The sequence below is a fragment of the Cynoglossus semilaevis genome, chromosome 9, assembly GCF_000523025.1.
Source record: "Cynoglossus semilaevis isolate Cse_v1.0 chromosome 9, Cse_v1.0, whole genome shotgun sequence".
Lineage (NCBI taxonomy): Eukaryota > Metazoa > Chordata > Actinopteri > Pleuronectiformes > Cynoglossidae > Cynoglossus > Cynoglossus semilaevis.
In genome coordinates this window covers 3,355,392-3,369,363 of record NC_024315.1, presented here as the reverse complement: position 1 = coordinate 3,369,363, position 13,972 = coordinate 3,355,392, and the positions used below count along the sequence as shown (strand labels likewise).

The following is a 13,972-nucleotide window of genomic DNA, read 5'->3' as shown; positions in this document are numbered from 1 at the left end:
CTGCCGTTCATTTGATCTGAGGAGAGGTAAGGTGAGACCCGGCAGCAACTGTTGTTGCAGCCGGTCGGTCAGGTAGGCAACAGGTGCGATGATGTCACCGAGCGTCACCTGGCAACAGTGATGCTCCCTGTCAGTTCCCCCAGCACAGGGAACCCGACTGGGAATTAATAAGGTTTACACTTGTGTGCGTGTGCACCTGTCGTGTCCCAGAATTCACTTGGACACCAGTCTCAACGGGAGCGTGCTGCTAACGCACTGAATGTTTTCAGCTCAGTGTTCTGACTGGAGATGAGCGTGAGCAGAATTAATCACCATCCAGAACGTTACACGGAACTCTCCCAACCTGTTGGTTAAAAAAATTGATGTCACTTAATTGGTCCCAAAACTATTATTTTATTGCAAATTTTTGTTGTTGTTGTTGTTGTTCGTCAATGTGTGACAGGCAGAGCAGTTAAATCCTCTTCTGCTAGGGGGCAGCAGATGGTTATTAAAACTAAAAAAAGATCATCAGAGCTGTTGAAGAAGATCTTTCTTCAATTCCTGCCAGTATATCAGCATTGTTTTCAACTAAACAGGAGTACATTTTCTTGTAAATTTAAACTACAATATTATTACATTTCATTACAGAGACTTTTTGTGAGATTTTTTTTGGTGGGGTGCCGTGGGGTTTTTCCTGAGTATATATACTGTATGTGCTGTGGCTCAAAGGAAAGTTGCGAAACACTGGTCTGTGCTCATCGGTCACAAAGTTCAGATTACGATGACTTTGTAGTACATAGGATGTATGTTGTAATACATTCCACTGTAATTAAAAAAAAAAAGTTCTACTACAGTGACTATGACTGCAACTATTACCACAGCTGCTACTGCTACTACTACAAGCACTACTAATGCTAATGCATAAGCTAATGCTAGGAAGAAGAACAAGAATAAGAGGATTGGTGGCAGAACGTCATCACTTTATTATTGAAGCATAGCAGATTCATAAAGTGAATAAATTGCAAATACAATAAAAACAAAAACATTTTCAATGAAGTAATTCATGATAATAACGGAGAAATGCAGCGGTGCCAAGTTATAATTTGCGACTTTCGAAAACAGCAGTCCAGTCCAGGAGCTAACGGCAGCTTTATTTCACCTGCTGCTTCACCGGCATGTAGCCATCACCGGAAGGTTCTGTGGACTTAGGCACTGATGTCAGGTCCAGTCTCCATTTGATATCACTGAGGCCTGAAGTCGGAAAGAAGCCTGATGGATTGCACTTCAGCGCCCCCTGTGGAAAAGTAAAAATGGGAGTGGGCAGGACACTGGGGAGCAAAGGTGTGGAGGACAGGACTTTTGTGGATTCACCGGACAGGTCTAAGTCTTCTGGGCTCTCCTCACGACTGAGCTGCTCCTCATCCTCACCCTCACAGCTGACTCCGGAGTCCAGACTAGGAAGTTCAGGACTGCTGGGCTCCAGCTTTTGGATTTTCTCATAATCGGAACAAACCGTAACAGAACCGGTGCCAAAAACGTTCCCCACTCCAACTCCGAAAAGTTTCTGAAAAACTGCATCTGTTTCGTGCGCCTTGTCTTTCGCCTCCCTCGCTGCCTCGTCACTGTCTTCATCAGCTGCACTGACGCATTCTGCCTCCAGGCTGTCCTGACTGAGCTGTCCACCAGTGCACCCCACTGAGTCCAGACCCTGACCAGAGTCTCGCTTCTCAACCTTCTCGTAGTCTGAGACCACTTGCACCGCCTCGCTTCTGTGGCTGCAGGAAAGCAACTGTCGGATCGTAAGTTCTTTGACTCGGTCTTCCTCGTCATCTTTCCGAACGCGTGCTTCATCAAAGTCACTCTGCTTCCGAGTCCCTGAACTCGGAGAGGCTTTGGGAGAAGACGTACACAAGTGCGGGTAAATGGGATTGGAGAAACTGGCTCTGTTCGATTTAAAGCTGCGCTCACTTCTCGTCTTCTCCAACAGGGCGGCGTCTTTGCTGCAGACCTGGACAGCATCCGCAGAGGAGATTATTTGTACAGGGACGATTTCTTCTTTATTTAAGGTGGAATCGAGGGACATGGTGGTGAAGTGGGGGCTCCACCAACCCTGAAAAAAAACAAAAAAAAAACAATGAGACCACATTTTTTTATTCAGCATTTTTTCCCGTCGGCTATCCATCATCTGCTGAACTTGTGCTTTTGCAGCAGGAAGTTCCTTTAGCCTCTCTGACATTTAACTGATACTATTTCTGTTCTCAGAAAGAGGGAGAAAAAACAGTGGAGTTCGCCTTTTTGTCAGTTACTGCACAAAACTGTAACTCTAACCCTAATCAGCCTTAAATACATTGTTTCGACTTTGTTCCTGTTTTTCAGGTGAATCAAAAAAAAAAACAAACGCAACGACACCATGTGTCTGCTAACTGTGCGTCAAAGAGTCGCCAAAAAACAAACTCACCTTGAAACTTGGGTCTTTCAGGAAAGATTTTGCAGGATCTGGTGGCGGGTAACCCTTGATCTTCTTGTAGACCCTAAAAGACAGAATAAAAAAATAAGAACTGAATAAATCATTTAAAAACTAGGAAACACACCAGACCTCAAGTTCTTTGTTTTTTATGCTTACCAAGTGACTTTGTCGTTTTTAAAGAGAATGCTGCCCAGAACCAGGGCCGTGGCTGCTCCAACAATAACCATGCCCAATTTACCCCAGGTGAAATCTGAAGAAGAGTGTGTGGAGTTAGGTCTTGTTTATTCAACACACACTCCAGAGCAGTGAGCAGTGAAGTACACACCAGTTAGCATCGTAGGTAATGCCGGTTCCGCCTCTCCAATGGGAGACACCCATGACGAAGTGGGACTCCACTCACTCCACACCGAGCCGGACCATTTTTCGTTAGCCCGAACTCGAACACGTGCTTTGTATGTTTGTCCTTCAACCAGTAAATCCGGGTCCAGCTCCGCCATACAGTTCCACTTACACGACGTGGTCTTCGTATTCTGTGATTTCCAAAAAATCACAGAAAAACAAAATCAAAACCGTTGTAGTTGAACTGGATGTTGGTCTGGAAAGTTTTCAAAGTATTTTTTTACAGTATTTTTTATTTCCTTCTTTGCTGTGTTTCCTGTGTTTTGCCACAGACAAATGTCAGTCAACGACACGCAAAAACTTGGTTTCTCACTGCACAGTAAAGCTCCCTTCAAACGTATACACACCTTCCACTCCTGATCCCATCTTTTCCACTGCAGCTCACAGTTGAAGTTTCCGATCTCTATGTGCTTCTTCACTTGAGAGAACCAGGAAACTGTTGTGAAGTTGATGTGTGGTTTTGCAGGTGGATGGAGCTTTACTAAACAGTGAGGAAACGAAACATTTGGCTCACATTTAAAAACCAACTGTGTGGGTGAAATGACGCAGGTTTTCATTTCACTCACTGTGACAAGATGGATTGAAGAGCATCGTCACGTATGGCTCCGTGTGGCCACACTTCAGGGTGATGTTCAGCCAGTGAAAGATCTGAAACTGAGTTTAAGTTGGAAAAAAAAAAAGGAGTTCACACAAATCAAAACATCAATTGAATTATTTTATATTTGTAATTATTATATGACAGACTCACATTTCCAGGCTTGTTAAAATCCAGGTTGCACGTTCTCTGCTCCGGACCGGGCTCCATGACACAGTGAGCGGAGTAAGCACGACTCCTTAACAGAGTACAAATGGATATACTTTTTTTATTTTTATTTTAATTTTAATTTTAATTTTTTTATTGTTTTGTTCCTTACGCTGTGTTAGGATTGATTCTTCTGCCGTGTAGCTCGCATGTAGCATCTGTGCGTCCAAAGTCGTTCGTACTGTTCCAGACACATGTGATGTTGTGATCGTAGTCAGTGTAGCAGGTGAGGTCTGTGACATAAGCAGAGCTGTGCGTTGGCAGGAATCTGGCGATACGATGCGTATCACCATACAGGGGCAACGATACGATGTATTGCGATGTATTGCGATACTGTAGGCACAACTATGTAGTTTTTAAGCAGTTAAACTGTCGTGTCATTATAGCAAAGACTCAGTGCTGTTCCATCGTAACGTCAGGTTATTCACTTTGGAACAGAGGGATCTACATTTGGAATCACTAGAGAGAAAAAGTTCACCATTGAAATTCACCATGACTATTTGGCTATTAATTGGGAACAAAAAAAAATGTTGATGTAGAATAACGATACAATATCGTGAAACGAAATATTGCGATACATCAGTGTATTGATAATTTCTTTTAGAAACCTAAATCAGAGCGTCATCAGTAAATAGAAAGATGAAGAGGACACTAACCTTGATCCTGTTTTTGGTTTGAACAGCTATTCGACCTGATGCTGCAGATTTGAAGCACAACCAGTAGAAACAGCAAAGACTTTTTCTCCATTCTCTCCATTTGTTCAGGCTTCAATTTTCCTTTTTTTATTTTTTATTTAACAGAAAATCGATGGCTGTTTACAGAGAATTCTCTGCTTCCTCCTTCTTCTTCTCATTTTTTGTAAATCATTACACACCTGTGGAAAAACACGGTACCATATGTTAGCCTCACGTTTGGTGATATTTATTTCCGTACGGCTGGGAACAGTTACGAGTACAAAAGCGGGAAACAAAAATGTTTCATTTCTAATCAGGCTTCGTCTGCAGCGGATCCTGAAAGGACGAAACACCTGACGCACCAGATGCACAACAATAAAGAAGATTACTTTGGAGAATTTTGAAAAAGAAAATTATTGAGAGACACTGCTTTAACCCTTTCACCTTAGTTAGCAGGTGGCACTTAACCTCCTGAACCAGCAGGCCATCACTGCGCCGCTCTTTTGGTATTGGTTGATATCGAAAAATCTGAAGTTAATATCTAACATCCCTTCATAGTGTGCCTCAAACCACTGGTTTCATCCACTGTCACACCTGAAATACATCAGATATTTTACTGTGTTCTTTTTTTCCCCTCTGGTATAAAGGAAATTGCGAAAACACCTTCCAGTAGAACCGTCTTTATCTTCCTCTGAAGGTCACTTCTGTGAAATCTTTGAGATATGAAGATAGGGGATTTTTTTTTGAGCAAGAAATGTTCCATCACAGTAGAGGTTTAAGGTGGGGTTTTGTGGTTAACACTCTTGGCCTGTTTGACTTTTTTATTGCAAACCCAGTTTTCTAAAAAAAAACTGTTTTTTTTTTCTACCCTATATACCTGCCCTTGAGCACTGACATTTAAACCGGTAAAAACAAAAATGCGGAAAATAGGTACAGGTGTCTGTGTCTGTGTGTGGGTGTTTTTATCCACACACAGTTTCACAAAGGTCAACATGTTTTTTTGCAAAAACCAAAATGTTTCTGCCAACACTGTGTTGATCAGATTACAGGTCGGCCATTAACCACCGATGATGACAAACGCTCTGGGCTTTACTGTAAATGTTTAATCTGTGTTCCCAATCTAAATAAAAGTTAGTTTTTCTTTTGAAGCCTTAAAAAAATTGGCTGCATTTTATTATTTTATTGGTGTGAAATAACAAATGTAGCAAATGTAAAAAATGTGCCGCCTCACTGAGTCAATTTCTGCAGAAAAACTGTGTTGACTGTCGTTAGTTCTGCATTCGAACTGATGATGAAACAACAATATTCAAATTGTCTCTGAAATGAAATCTGCAAATAAAAGAAAGAAGAAAGAATTGAACTGAATTTGTAACAAACCAACGTTCTCTTCTCAAACGTTTAGGTTTGTATGACTTTCACAGAAGAAAGAAAACGAACGCAGACTTGGTTAAATTCACCACATCACAACAAAAGCCCTCGTTTAAACAAAAGTCGTCAAATCAGACTGAAGGACTCGTCGTCGTTCAACTTTTCTCTGTCATCTTTGACTCTTTCTGACTTTTGGATGTCTTTGAATGCATCGCTGTCTATTATTCCGACACATATACATCAAACGAACTACACACACAAATACAAACCACTTCCTAAACCATTTCTCTTCCCAGAAGCTACCGTTGTAAGATCCAGGAAATGTGTTTTTCCTACTTCGTACCCAGACCACAGAGAGTCTCTTCACCACAGAGAGCTGATGTGAAATGACTGTTCTTAATGTTTGGAGATTAATTAAGAAGTAAAACTCCAGCAACTCATGCTTAAAACAACTATTTCCTCAGTCTGGACAACAGTGTTTCAGGACAGGAGTTTAGTTTCTGTCCTAAACGTCTGCACTGAAGAAGACCTGACAAAAGCTCAGACCATCTCACCTTCATTAGTTAAAACGACGAGATGTGCAAAACAATATGAACGGAGACTGACTCATCAGACTGACACCTTCACTGTGGCTTTACTTTGTTTATTCCATTATAGAAATGATTAAAGCACCGTGTTCTCAAATAGACTGGGGAAAAAACCCAACAGTTTTAAAAAATGTAGAATCTCAGTTTGAAATTATTTTTTTATATTTCTTTGCATTGCACATGCGAAATGTCAGAATCAAGGTGGGCAACGTGAAAAAAGAAAACAAAGACACTATGCGCTTGTTTGGGCGTCTTAAACACACAGTTCAGAGTTCAGGGTTAAATTTGATTTTTTTTTTTTTGTATACTGTATACTAGAAATTATTTGATCAGAGGAAGAAAACGCAAATGAGTTTAAGATGTAGACCTGAAGGTGAAGGAAACAAAGTAGTCAGTACTACTTTGGTATTTGCAGAGACTGTAACAGTCACTGTGGCGGAGGCAGTATGTAGGAGTAAACGATACTGTGTTCTGTCTGTGAACAGATGAACTTTAAGGGTTGATACTTCAGTCACTCTGTAAATTCACCAGCCTGTGTACTACTACTGAAAAAGTACCATTAACCTGAACATACGAGGCTAGCTTCATGCTAATGAATATTGTTGTTTGATGTCTAAATTGGTCGACAGCGCAGCTGGATTCTAGATTTCGGCGGGTCATAAAACGTCTACTCCGGAGACACCAGTGAATGTTCCGCAGCTACAACTTCACATCAAACGTCCCATTAACGTGACGAAAGCTCTGCGAAGTAAATGATGTGCACTGGTCATCCGTTTGTACCACGGTGATGATGTTGGAGTCTGTTAGCACATCTGTGGTGTCTACTTCTACTTCTTCAACATCTTTCTGTCCACGTCCTCCACCTTCTCTAACGCTGACCCACGTCTCCACGTGTTTAAAACCAACTTTGTTCTCCCACACTTTTATCTGAGTCGTCGTTCTTAACCACGTAAGTCATAGATAGCTTTCGTCTTGACATTAAAAAAACCAGTCGTTCTGTTCTGGTGAGGTTTATCTGACATACGAGCAGTAACTGAAGATGCGACCGCGACCGTTCTGTTTAGTCTGGTTTCAGTTGTAAATCCAGAATCCAGACTCTGTAGCGTTAATGTTAATTTAAAAAAACAAAAGTCTTGGACTTGACATGATGAGACTTACACTACAGCTGATAACCAGCTCATTCACAACGGAGAATGTTTCCGAAGGCTAACCACACTCACCCCGCATATCTGTTCAGCCCCGGCTTCATCTCCAGCCACCGTACATAACGTAAAATAATTCAAAATAGTTTAAAAAATAAAAAACCACCAACGTACCTGCTGCTCGGACCTTCAATCCAACAGCTTCTCTTCAGTGAGGAGGTTTTAAGTGGTTTTCACGTCTGTGGACTCGCAGACGTGTTTCAGTGACGTAAAGAGGAAGGGGTTTTTCTCTGAGTGCAAAAACAAAAAAAAAAAAAAAAAACACTATGAGTAGTTTCCCTTCAAGGTAGAAACAGTAGAATCTGTTACTGTTTCTGCACGTGTGAAACAACAGGACGGAAAATCCTGTTTAGTTTCGACTTCCTTCCTCAAAAAAAAAGGTTTGAGCCCTTTTGAAACATTTCCCATCTGGATATACAGTATTTGAATGTGTTAAAATGCTCTTCTAATCTGTGTCATTTCCTTGTCATTCCAAAGTAATTCTAGATCAACTCCTTGTATAAAAGGTTCCAGCAGGTGGCGAAAAGACTCAAAGAAAGGCTGATCGATGGACTTGTCTATCAATTATTTTTGCTAATATAACGATGGAGCATAGATGTTTATAAACAGAAAGGGCATCCGGGGCAGTGGTGACATGGTGGTTAAGGACGAGGACTTGCGTCCGGGAAATCACACGTGGGGGATTTAAGGAATTGGTGTTAGCACAACACAAAATATCGCGGCCAAAAGGTGAAAGGTCAAAATTCTTCTACTGATGAACATAGTTGACATTAGACACACAACATCACCGCTGAGCCACAGTCCGTACAACACAGTTCTTGTGACTATCGAACTTTCTTCTAAAATTACTTTGTAGTCATTCTTTCAACACATGACTGACGTTCACACCAATCATCATCCGTTTTTCACATGACAGTTTGTGACACAACAGACGGGGAAATGGAAGACTTCACATCATGAGACAGAAAATGTAACCAACGCTGACAAACCAAACTTCTGTCCAACATGTGTGGGGTTTTTTTTCTTCATCTTATTTTAATATTAATTGTAACATTTGAAAACCAGCCACTTCCTGCTTCTAATTGCCATATTATAATATATAAACATTAGTTGGAGGGAAAAGCTTGTTTTTATGCCAAAAACAAATTTTTAGTCTTGACTATACCGCCCCCAAGTGGAGAAAAACTTTAACTTTAAAAATTTAAAACTAAAATTTAAACTTTATTTTGTACATAACTGTAAATATCCAATCACTAAATGAGGGATGAAATGTTTATGACGAGCAAAATGTTTTAAATAATCACAATTTCCTAGACACAGATACAGCTTCTCTGTTTAATTGATGATATTATTAATTATTACATTATTTTATATAATAATAATTTACACTTTCATTCTACTACAGTGCCAGTAGAAAATAGACCACGCAGAACATGGGACAATGTGAATTCATCAGCGTCGTATCAACAACACTCACCCGTCAGGTCAGCGATAAGACGGCGACTCCCTCCAGACGGATCAGCAGAGATAAAGAATCCTGCCTGACTTTGTGTAGAGCGTGGAAACAAAAAAAGTACTGATCAGTAGGAAGTACCTCGGCTTCACATTACTGTGAAAAAAGAAGAAGAAGAAGTTATGGGAATTATCACTTCCCTCTAAAAAAAGCCATGTCATCAAGCCTCAGCCTCTCTGTGAGCACGGAAATTGATGAACAGAATTGTTTACGTCCATGGATGATTTACATTTACATTCTGTAAATGTAAATCATCAGAGCACCTAAGCAGCTGGTGGATTCAAACCTGAAACCTTCCAGACCCAAATCCGCTTCCTTAACCGCTAAGCCACCACAGAGTTTTATTTGTGACGGTGAAGCAAAACAAGATTCTGTATCTTCATTGTGCAACTTATTTATTTTTATTACCCAAAGTATTTGATTTGATTTGACACTGAAACAGTACAAAATGTCAGAGTTTAGTGTTTTTACAAACTCAGAGTCATCAGGAACTGTTGAATGTTTTTTGTTTTTCCGCTACAAAATTATTTCACAATCTGGGAACTGTGTGTATTTGCCAAGGGAATTTCAGACATGGGTACTTTTTATACTTTGAAAATATTTGTTACTTCAACAGCGCCCTCTGATTGTAGTGTTTGGTCAGTGATCTCCAAATCTGACGGAAGACACAGACGACGTCTTCTGTGCTGTCTTCGGTGCTGCGATGTTTAAAAATGGACAAATACCAGCTTCACACTCACAAAAGTACTTGAGTATTTCCTCAGACTGTCAAAGTATTTTTTTTTAATTAAACCTTTCCCTCAGGATGGATCTAGAACACGTGCTCTCTCACAGACCTGGGGCTCATGTCAATGTTAATGTCAGGTCAATCCTGTACTGAATACATGTATTACAGTATTTCAGAAGTAGATATTTGTCCACTGGAGTTGAATTGAATGTTTGTCCTTCTGTTCTTTGATTACAGTCTTGCTTGAACTGCTAACATGACAACGACTACTTCAGGACACGTTGATCCATCGGAACAAATTAACGCCGCCAGATCTGTCCAAGGTCTGTACACAAGTGTCCTTCACAAATGCTTCCCCCGTCCTTCAGATATAACGTGCTCAGGCACGGCCCGTGTGTACCACTCTGACCAACCGCCGTCGTACACGGACATCCCGGGGTGTCCGCACTCGTGGGCTGCCAGCACTACGTGGCACGCAGTCACCGCTGAGCCGCAGGAGACGCAAGCAGGTCGACTGAGGTCAACACCGGCCCGTTGGAATAAAGCCTGGAGTTCGTGCCTCGGCAGGAAGTGGCCTGATGAGGACAGGAAGGAGTGGAAGGGCATGCTGAGGGAACCAGGGATGTGGCCAGGCTCTGTGTCTGTGAAACACAAGAAGAGAAAAAGAGTTTGGGAAAAGTTTTATCTGCCAGTATAATCCTACTGGAGTGGAGTCCTAAAGTCTGAGGATCATTTCTGTTTTTTCTTGAACAGTCTGTGTTGAACAATTTTAGCCACAACACTGGCATTGTCTTCATAACTGCCCGTGTAATACCGCTTCTGACCACACAGGGTCAGTAGAGGGCACAAAACATTTTGAGCAGCGTCCACTACATGTTTGGAAAGGTGGTTAAGGCTCCTGCCTGGTTCACACACTGCTTCAGTTCCAGGTGAAGACAGATGTTTTTCTGAATGTCATTTCCATGTTTCCATGTGTCAACAGTTTCCTCCTCTTCTTTACCCCAGGGATTGCCTGCAACCCTTAAAGGAGTGGAAGATGGATGAACTGGAGAAAATACATTTCTGCATTTTTTATTTTTTTTTTTTTTTTTTTTTTTTTTTAAAAAAACCCACCAACAACAATAACCTCAGTGACAAGAGTCAATTTGCCCGAGGCCAAAGTTGACTGCTGACACAGCTCTCTCATGTGGAGTTTCACCCCTGGGTGAGCAATATACCATCACATCAGCGCCCCCTGTGGTGGGTATGACCACGTGGGTGTGTATATCTGCACGTACAGTATATGAGAAGTCTGGAAGTCTGTGATGAAGATAAGACTCACAGTGTAGGAGTGTTATCACCGCTGACAGACTCAGGATCTGTCCACATAACAACGTGAACTCAAGACACTGTTATTGCCCTTCAGAACACGGTTTGAGGTCAAACATGTGGGTCAGTGACTGTAGTTGACCTGCACGCTGATGCAACCTTACCCTTGTGTTATTTGTGCATATAGATCTCCACTGTGTTTTTACGCTTCATGGGGAGTCAAACGACGGTGAAACGATGGTTTTGACTCCTATATAATATGAAAAAACCTGATAAGGTTTGAACTTTACCTTACATGGTATTAAACTATAACTAAGACATTTCTCATTTGAGTTCATGATTGTAAAGATCTACGGTGATTTTCCTCAGTCAAACCAGTGAATGATCAGACTGGTATGTCTGGTTTCTCCTACTGATCTGATCTGATCAGTGAACAAAGCCTTCATCAATAACACTTAATCAACAAACTCGTATTTGAGATTTGAGTGGACCACGTAACAACTCTATCAATAATAGAATATAGAGGGGAAAAAGATTCGATTTTGTTTTTTAATCCCTTGTACTGTCAGAGGGCAAAGGTGCCAGCACCATCTGTCGGGCTTACTGAATTAGTGCAAATAATTCTATTGTTAACAAATATCTCGAGGGTAAAAGCAGACTTCCGTTTGCTGTAGTGCACCTACTATCTCTGGGTTCAGGGTCCAATCCTCTGAATCTGCCTTTGGGCCTGGCATCGACCACCTGGAACTTCTTGGTGTCCAGATTGTCCAGGATGTCCTCGTAGTTCTTGACCCACGACCGGTTCAGGTTGGCCTTGAACTCGGTCGCTGCAGGTCTAACGTACCTATCGCTCATCGGTCGACCCTCCAGCTCCCAGTTTCTCAGCCCCCCGTTCAGAAGCGACACCGCGCTGTGGCCGAAAACCCGGAACATCCACCACACGCGCGGCGCAGAGAACGCACCGAAGTCGCTGGCGTCGTAAACCACGACGTGCGTGTCGTTTTCTATTCCCAAGTTTCCAACATAATCCCCGAAGCTCTTTTCTGACGGCAGCATGTGGTCCAGAGGAGACGTTTTATCACAGCACTGATCTATGTCAAAGAACGACGCACCTGGAATGTGTCTCTTTTTAAACTCTCTTTTCGCGTTGAGACGTAGTTTGGGTAAAAACCATGAAGCGTCCAAGATGCGCATTTTACCCGGTGTATTCACCGCCGCCGCGAGCCACTTTGTGGTGACCAAGGCCTTCGTCTGAAGAGCCATAGTTGATTCTGGATATGTTTGCGCCGACCTGAAAGTTTCGGGATCTAATCCCAGTTTGTGACAACGTTTTTAAGCAGGTACAGTGTCCGGAGGAGCGATGGAGATCAACAGGCGACACGCCCCCAGTTCAGAGTGCAGGCAACAGCTGGAAGTGACGCTTCACAGTTAATGTGATCATTGTGGAAACGACTGTCACAGTAGAATAAGTGTCGAGAGCGCGTGATTGGGGTATTTTGTGTATCTCTATACCGACTTTGGTAAAGGACCAAATACTTTGATAACTATCATCTGTTTTATTTTTTATTCTGTTTTATTTTGACTCTTAATCACTAAAATATAACACGTTCATTGTTGCAGTAATAATATTATGAATTGGCGTTTCCCTTCTCTTCAAATTACATCTTATTGTGTCATTATTTGGTTGTTTTTATTGCTTAACATTTATTTAAGTTAAACAAGTCTCTTTATCCAACAAAAGTTTAAGTATTTCGCGTGTTTCTGTGCAGTTATTATCAGTTTTTGTTTGTTTTTTTGTTTTTGTTTTTTTTTTTTTTTTTTGTAGTTCCTGCCCTTTGTGCTGTACATCTTTGTTTTTGGAAACACTCACGTGTTGATTTCTTTATTGAACGATCATTAACAGTTTTATGTTGTGTTGTACACATTATTTTTCTCGCGTTGTATTTCTCGCGTGTGTAATGTAAAGTTGCTTTTGTTATTAATAATAATAGCAATAGTCGTAGTTGTTTTAGTAGAAGAAGTAGTAGTAGTCGTAGTAGTAGTAGAAGTATTTGTTGTTTGTGATAGTGTCAGTATCGGCTTAGTCGTTGTGACGGAACCGTCGGATGTAGGAACCTTTTTTCAACTATTGTTCAGACGGAAGTGTTTTAGCGGTGCACGGGCGGATGTTGATGTATCACACGATGCTTCAGTGCCGGTAGTCTGTGTCGCTGTTTGTCTCGTTAAAATAAGCAGGAAAGTCAACAAATTGAATAAGAATGTCCGCTTCTTTATTGAGAAGAGGACTTGAGCTCTTCAACAATGACGTTAAAGGTCAGTTTGACATCTAACTTGAGTCTGTGTATCAGCTTAGTACGGTTAGCGTTGGACAAGCACGAATGGCTTTATGATTTAGTTAGAAATGAGCATCAGCCGTTGGAATCACCCAAACAACGAAGGGGTTTATTTTATATATCTGATTTAAGTTCATTTGTCTGTTGTTCTCCCCGCGGTTCTCGCCTCACAGATGCCAGTAAAGGTAAAAGGAAACGGAAGCAGCAGCAGACCCCTAGTCTGGCCACAGCGAAGGAGCTGGTGAGCACCAAACGACAGGGAGTCACCAAACAAGTGAAACGGCTGCAGGGTCGCCAGGGACCCGGAAAGAGCAAGGCCACGGTCAAAGACAAGAGGATCAAATCTGCAGTGGGTCAGTCTGTTGCATTTTTTTCGGTTAGGTGAAAAGTTGATTTTGTTTGAATGAATACGGTAATGCTACACAAGGAATATATCAGTGCTCTCATCTAATCGTAGGAATCGTAGGTATGGCTTGTATTATTGTGTTAATTGCATCAAATCCATATTAATCCAGATAAATTCTTGTTCCACATGAGAACTGAGCCTAATATTTGACCTCCAATGACCATATGTGCATTTTATTTTATCTGACTCCTGTTTTTGTGTCACTTA

General features: G+C 41.5%; 2 protein-coding genes across 3 annotated transcripts; one reads left to right on the top strand and one right to left on the bottom strand.

The window, feature by feature from the left end:
* Positions 1-938: 938 nt before the first annotated feature.
* Positions 939-12,489, bottom strand: LOC107989032 (uncharacterized). 2 transcript variants are annotated; one of them, XM_017035150.2, is made up of 11 exons: positions 8,956-9,085; positions 7,593-7,708; positions 4,304-4,521; positions 3,760-3,880; positions 3,594-3,678; positions 3,412-3,499; positions 3,193-3,326; positions 2,772-2,976; positions 2,603-2,696; positions 2,438-2,510; positions 939-2,089 (listed from the first exon to the last, which is right to left on the bottom strand). In XM_017035150.2, exons 3-11 carry the CDS (start codon positions 4,401-4,403, stop codon positions 1,130-1,132), a joined length of 1,860 nt encoding a protein of 619 aa, XP_016890639.1. In that variant the 5' UTR covers positions 4,404-4,521; positions 7,593-7,708; positions 8,956-9,085; the 3' UTR covers positions 939-1,129. The 2 variants fall into 2 exon arrangements, 1 of the variants encoding a protein (XP_016890639.1); XR_003050698.1 differs by lacking the exons at positions 939-2,089; positions 2,438-2,510; positions 2,603-2,696; ... (3 more) ...; positions 3,594-3,678; positions 3,760-3,880 and adding an exon at positions 11,710-12,489 and having other exon boundaries at positions 4,437-4,521; positions 8,956-10,359.
* A 398-nt stretch (positions 12,490-12,887) lies between these two features.
* On the top strand, positions 12,888-13,942 carry rps19bp1 (ribosomal protein S19 binding protein 1). Its single transcript, XM_025058881.1, has 2 exons — positions 12,888-13,339; positions 13,533-13,942. Exons 1-2 carry the CDS (start codon positions 13,285-13,287, stop codon positions 13,742-13,744), a joined length of 267 nt encoding a protein of 88 aa, XP_024914649.1. The 5' UTR covers positions 12,888-13,284; the 3' UTR covers positions 13,745-13,942.
* Positions 13,943-13,972: the final 30 nt, after the last annotated feature.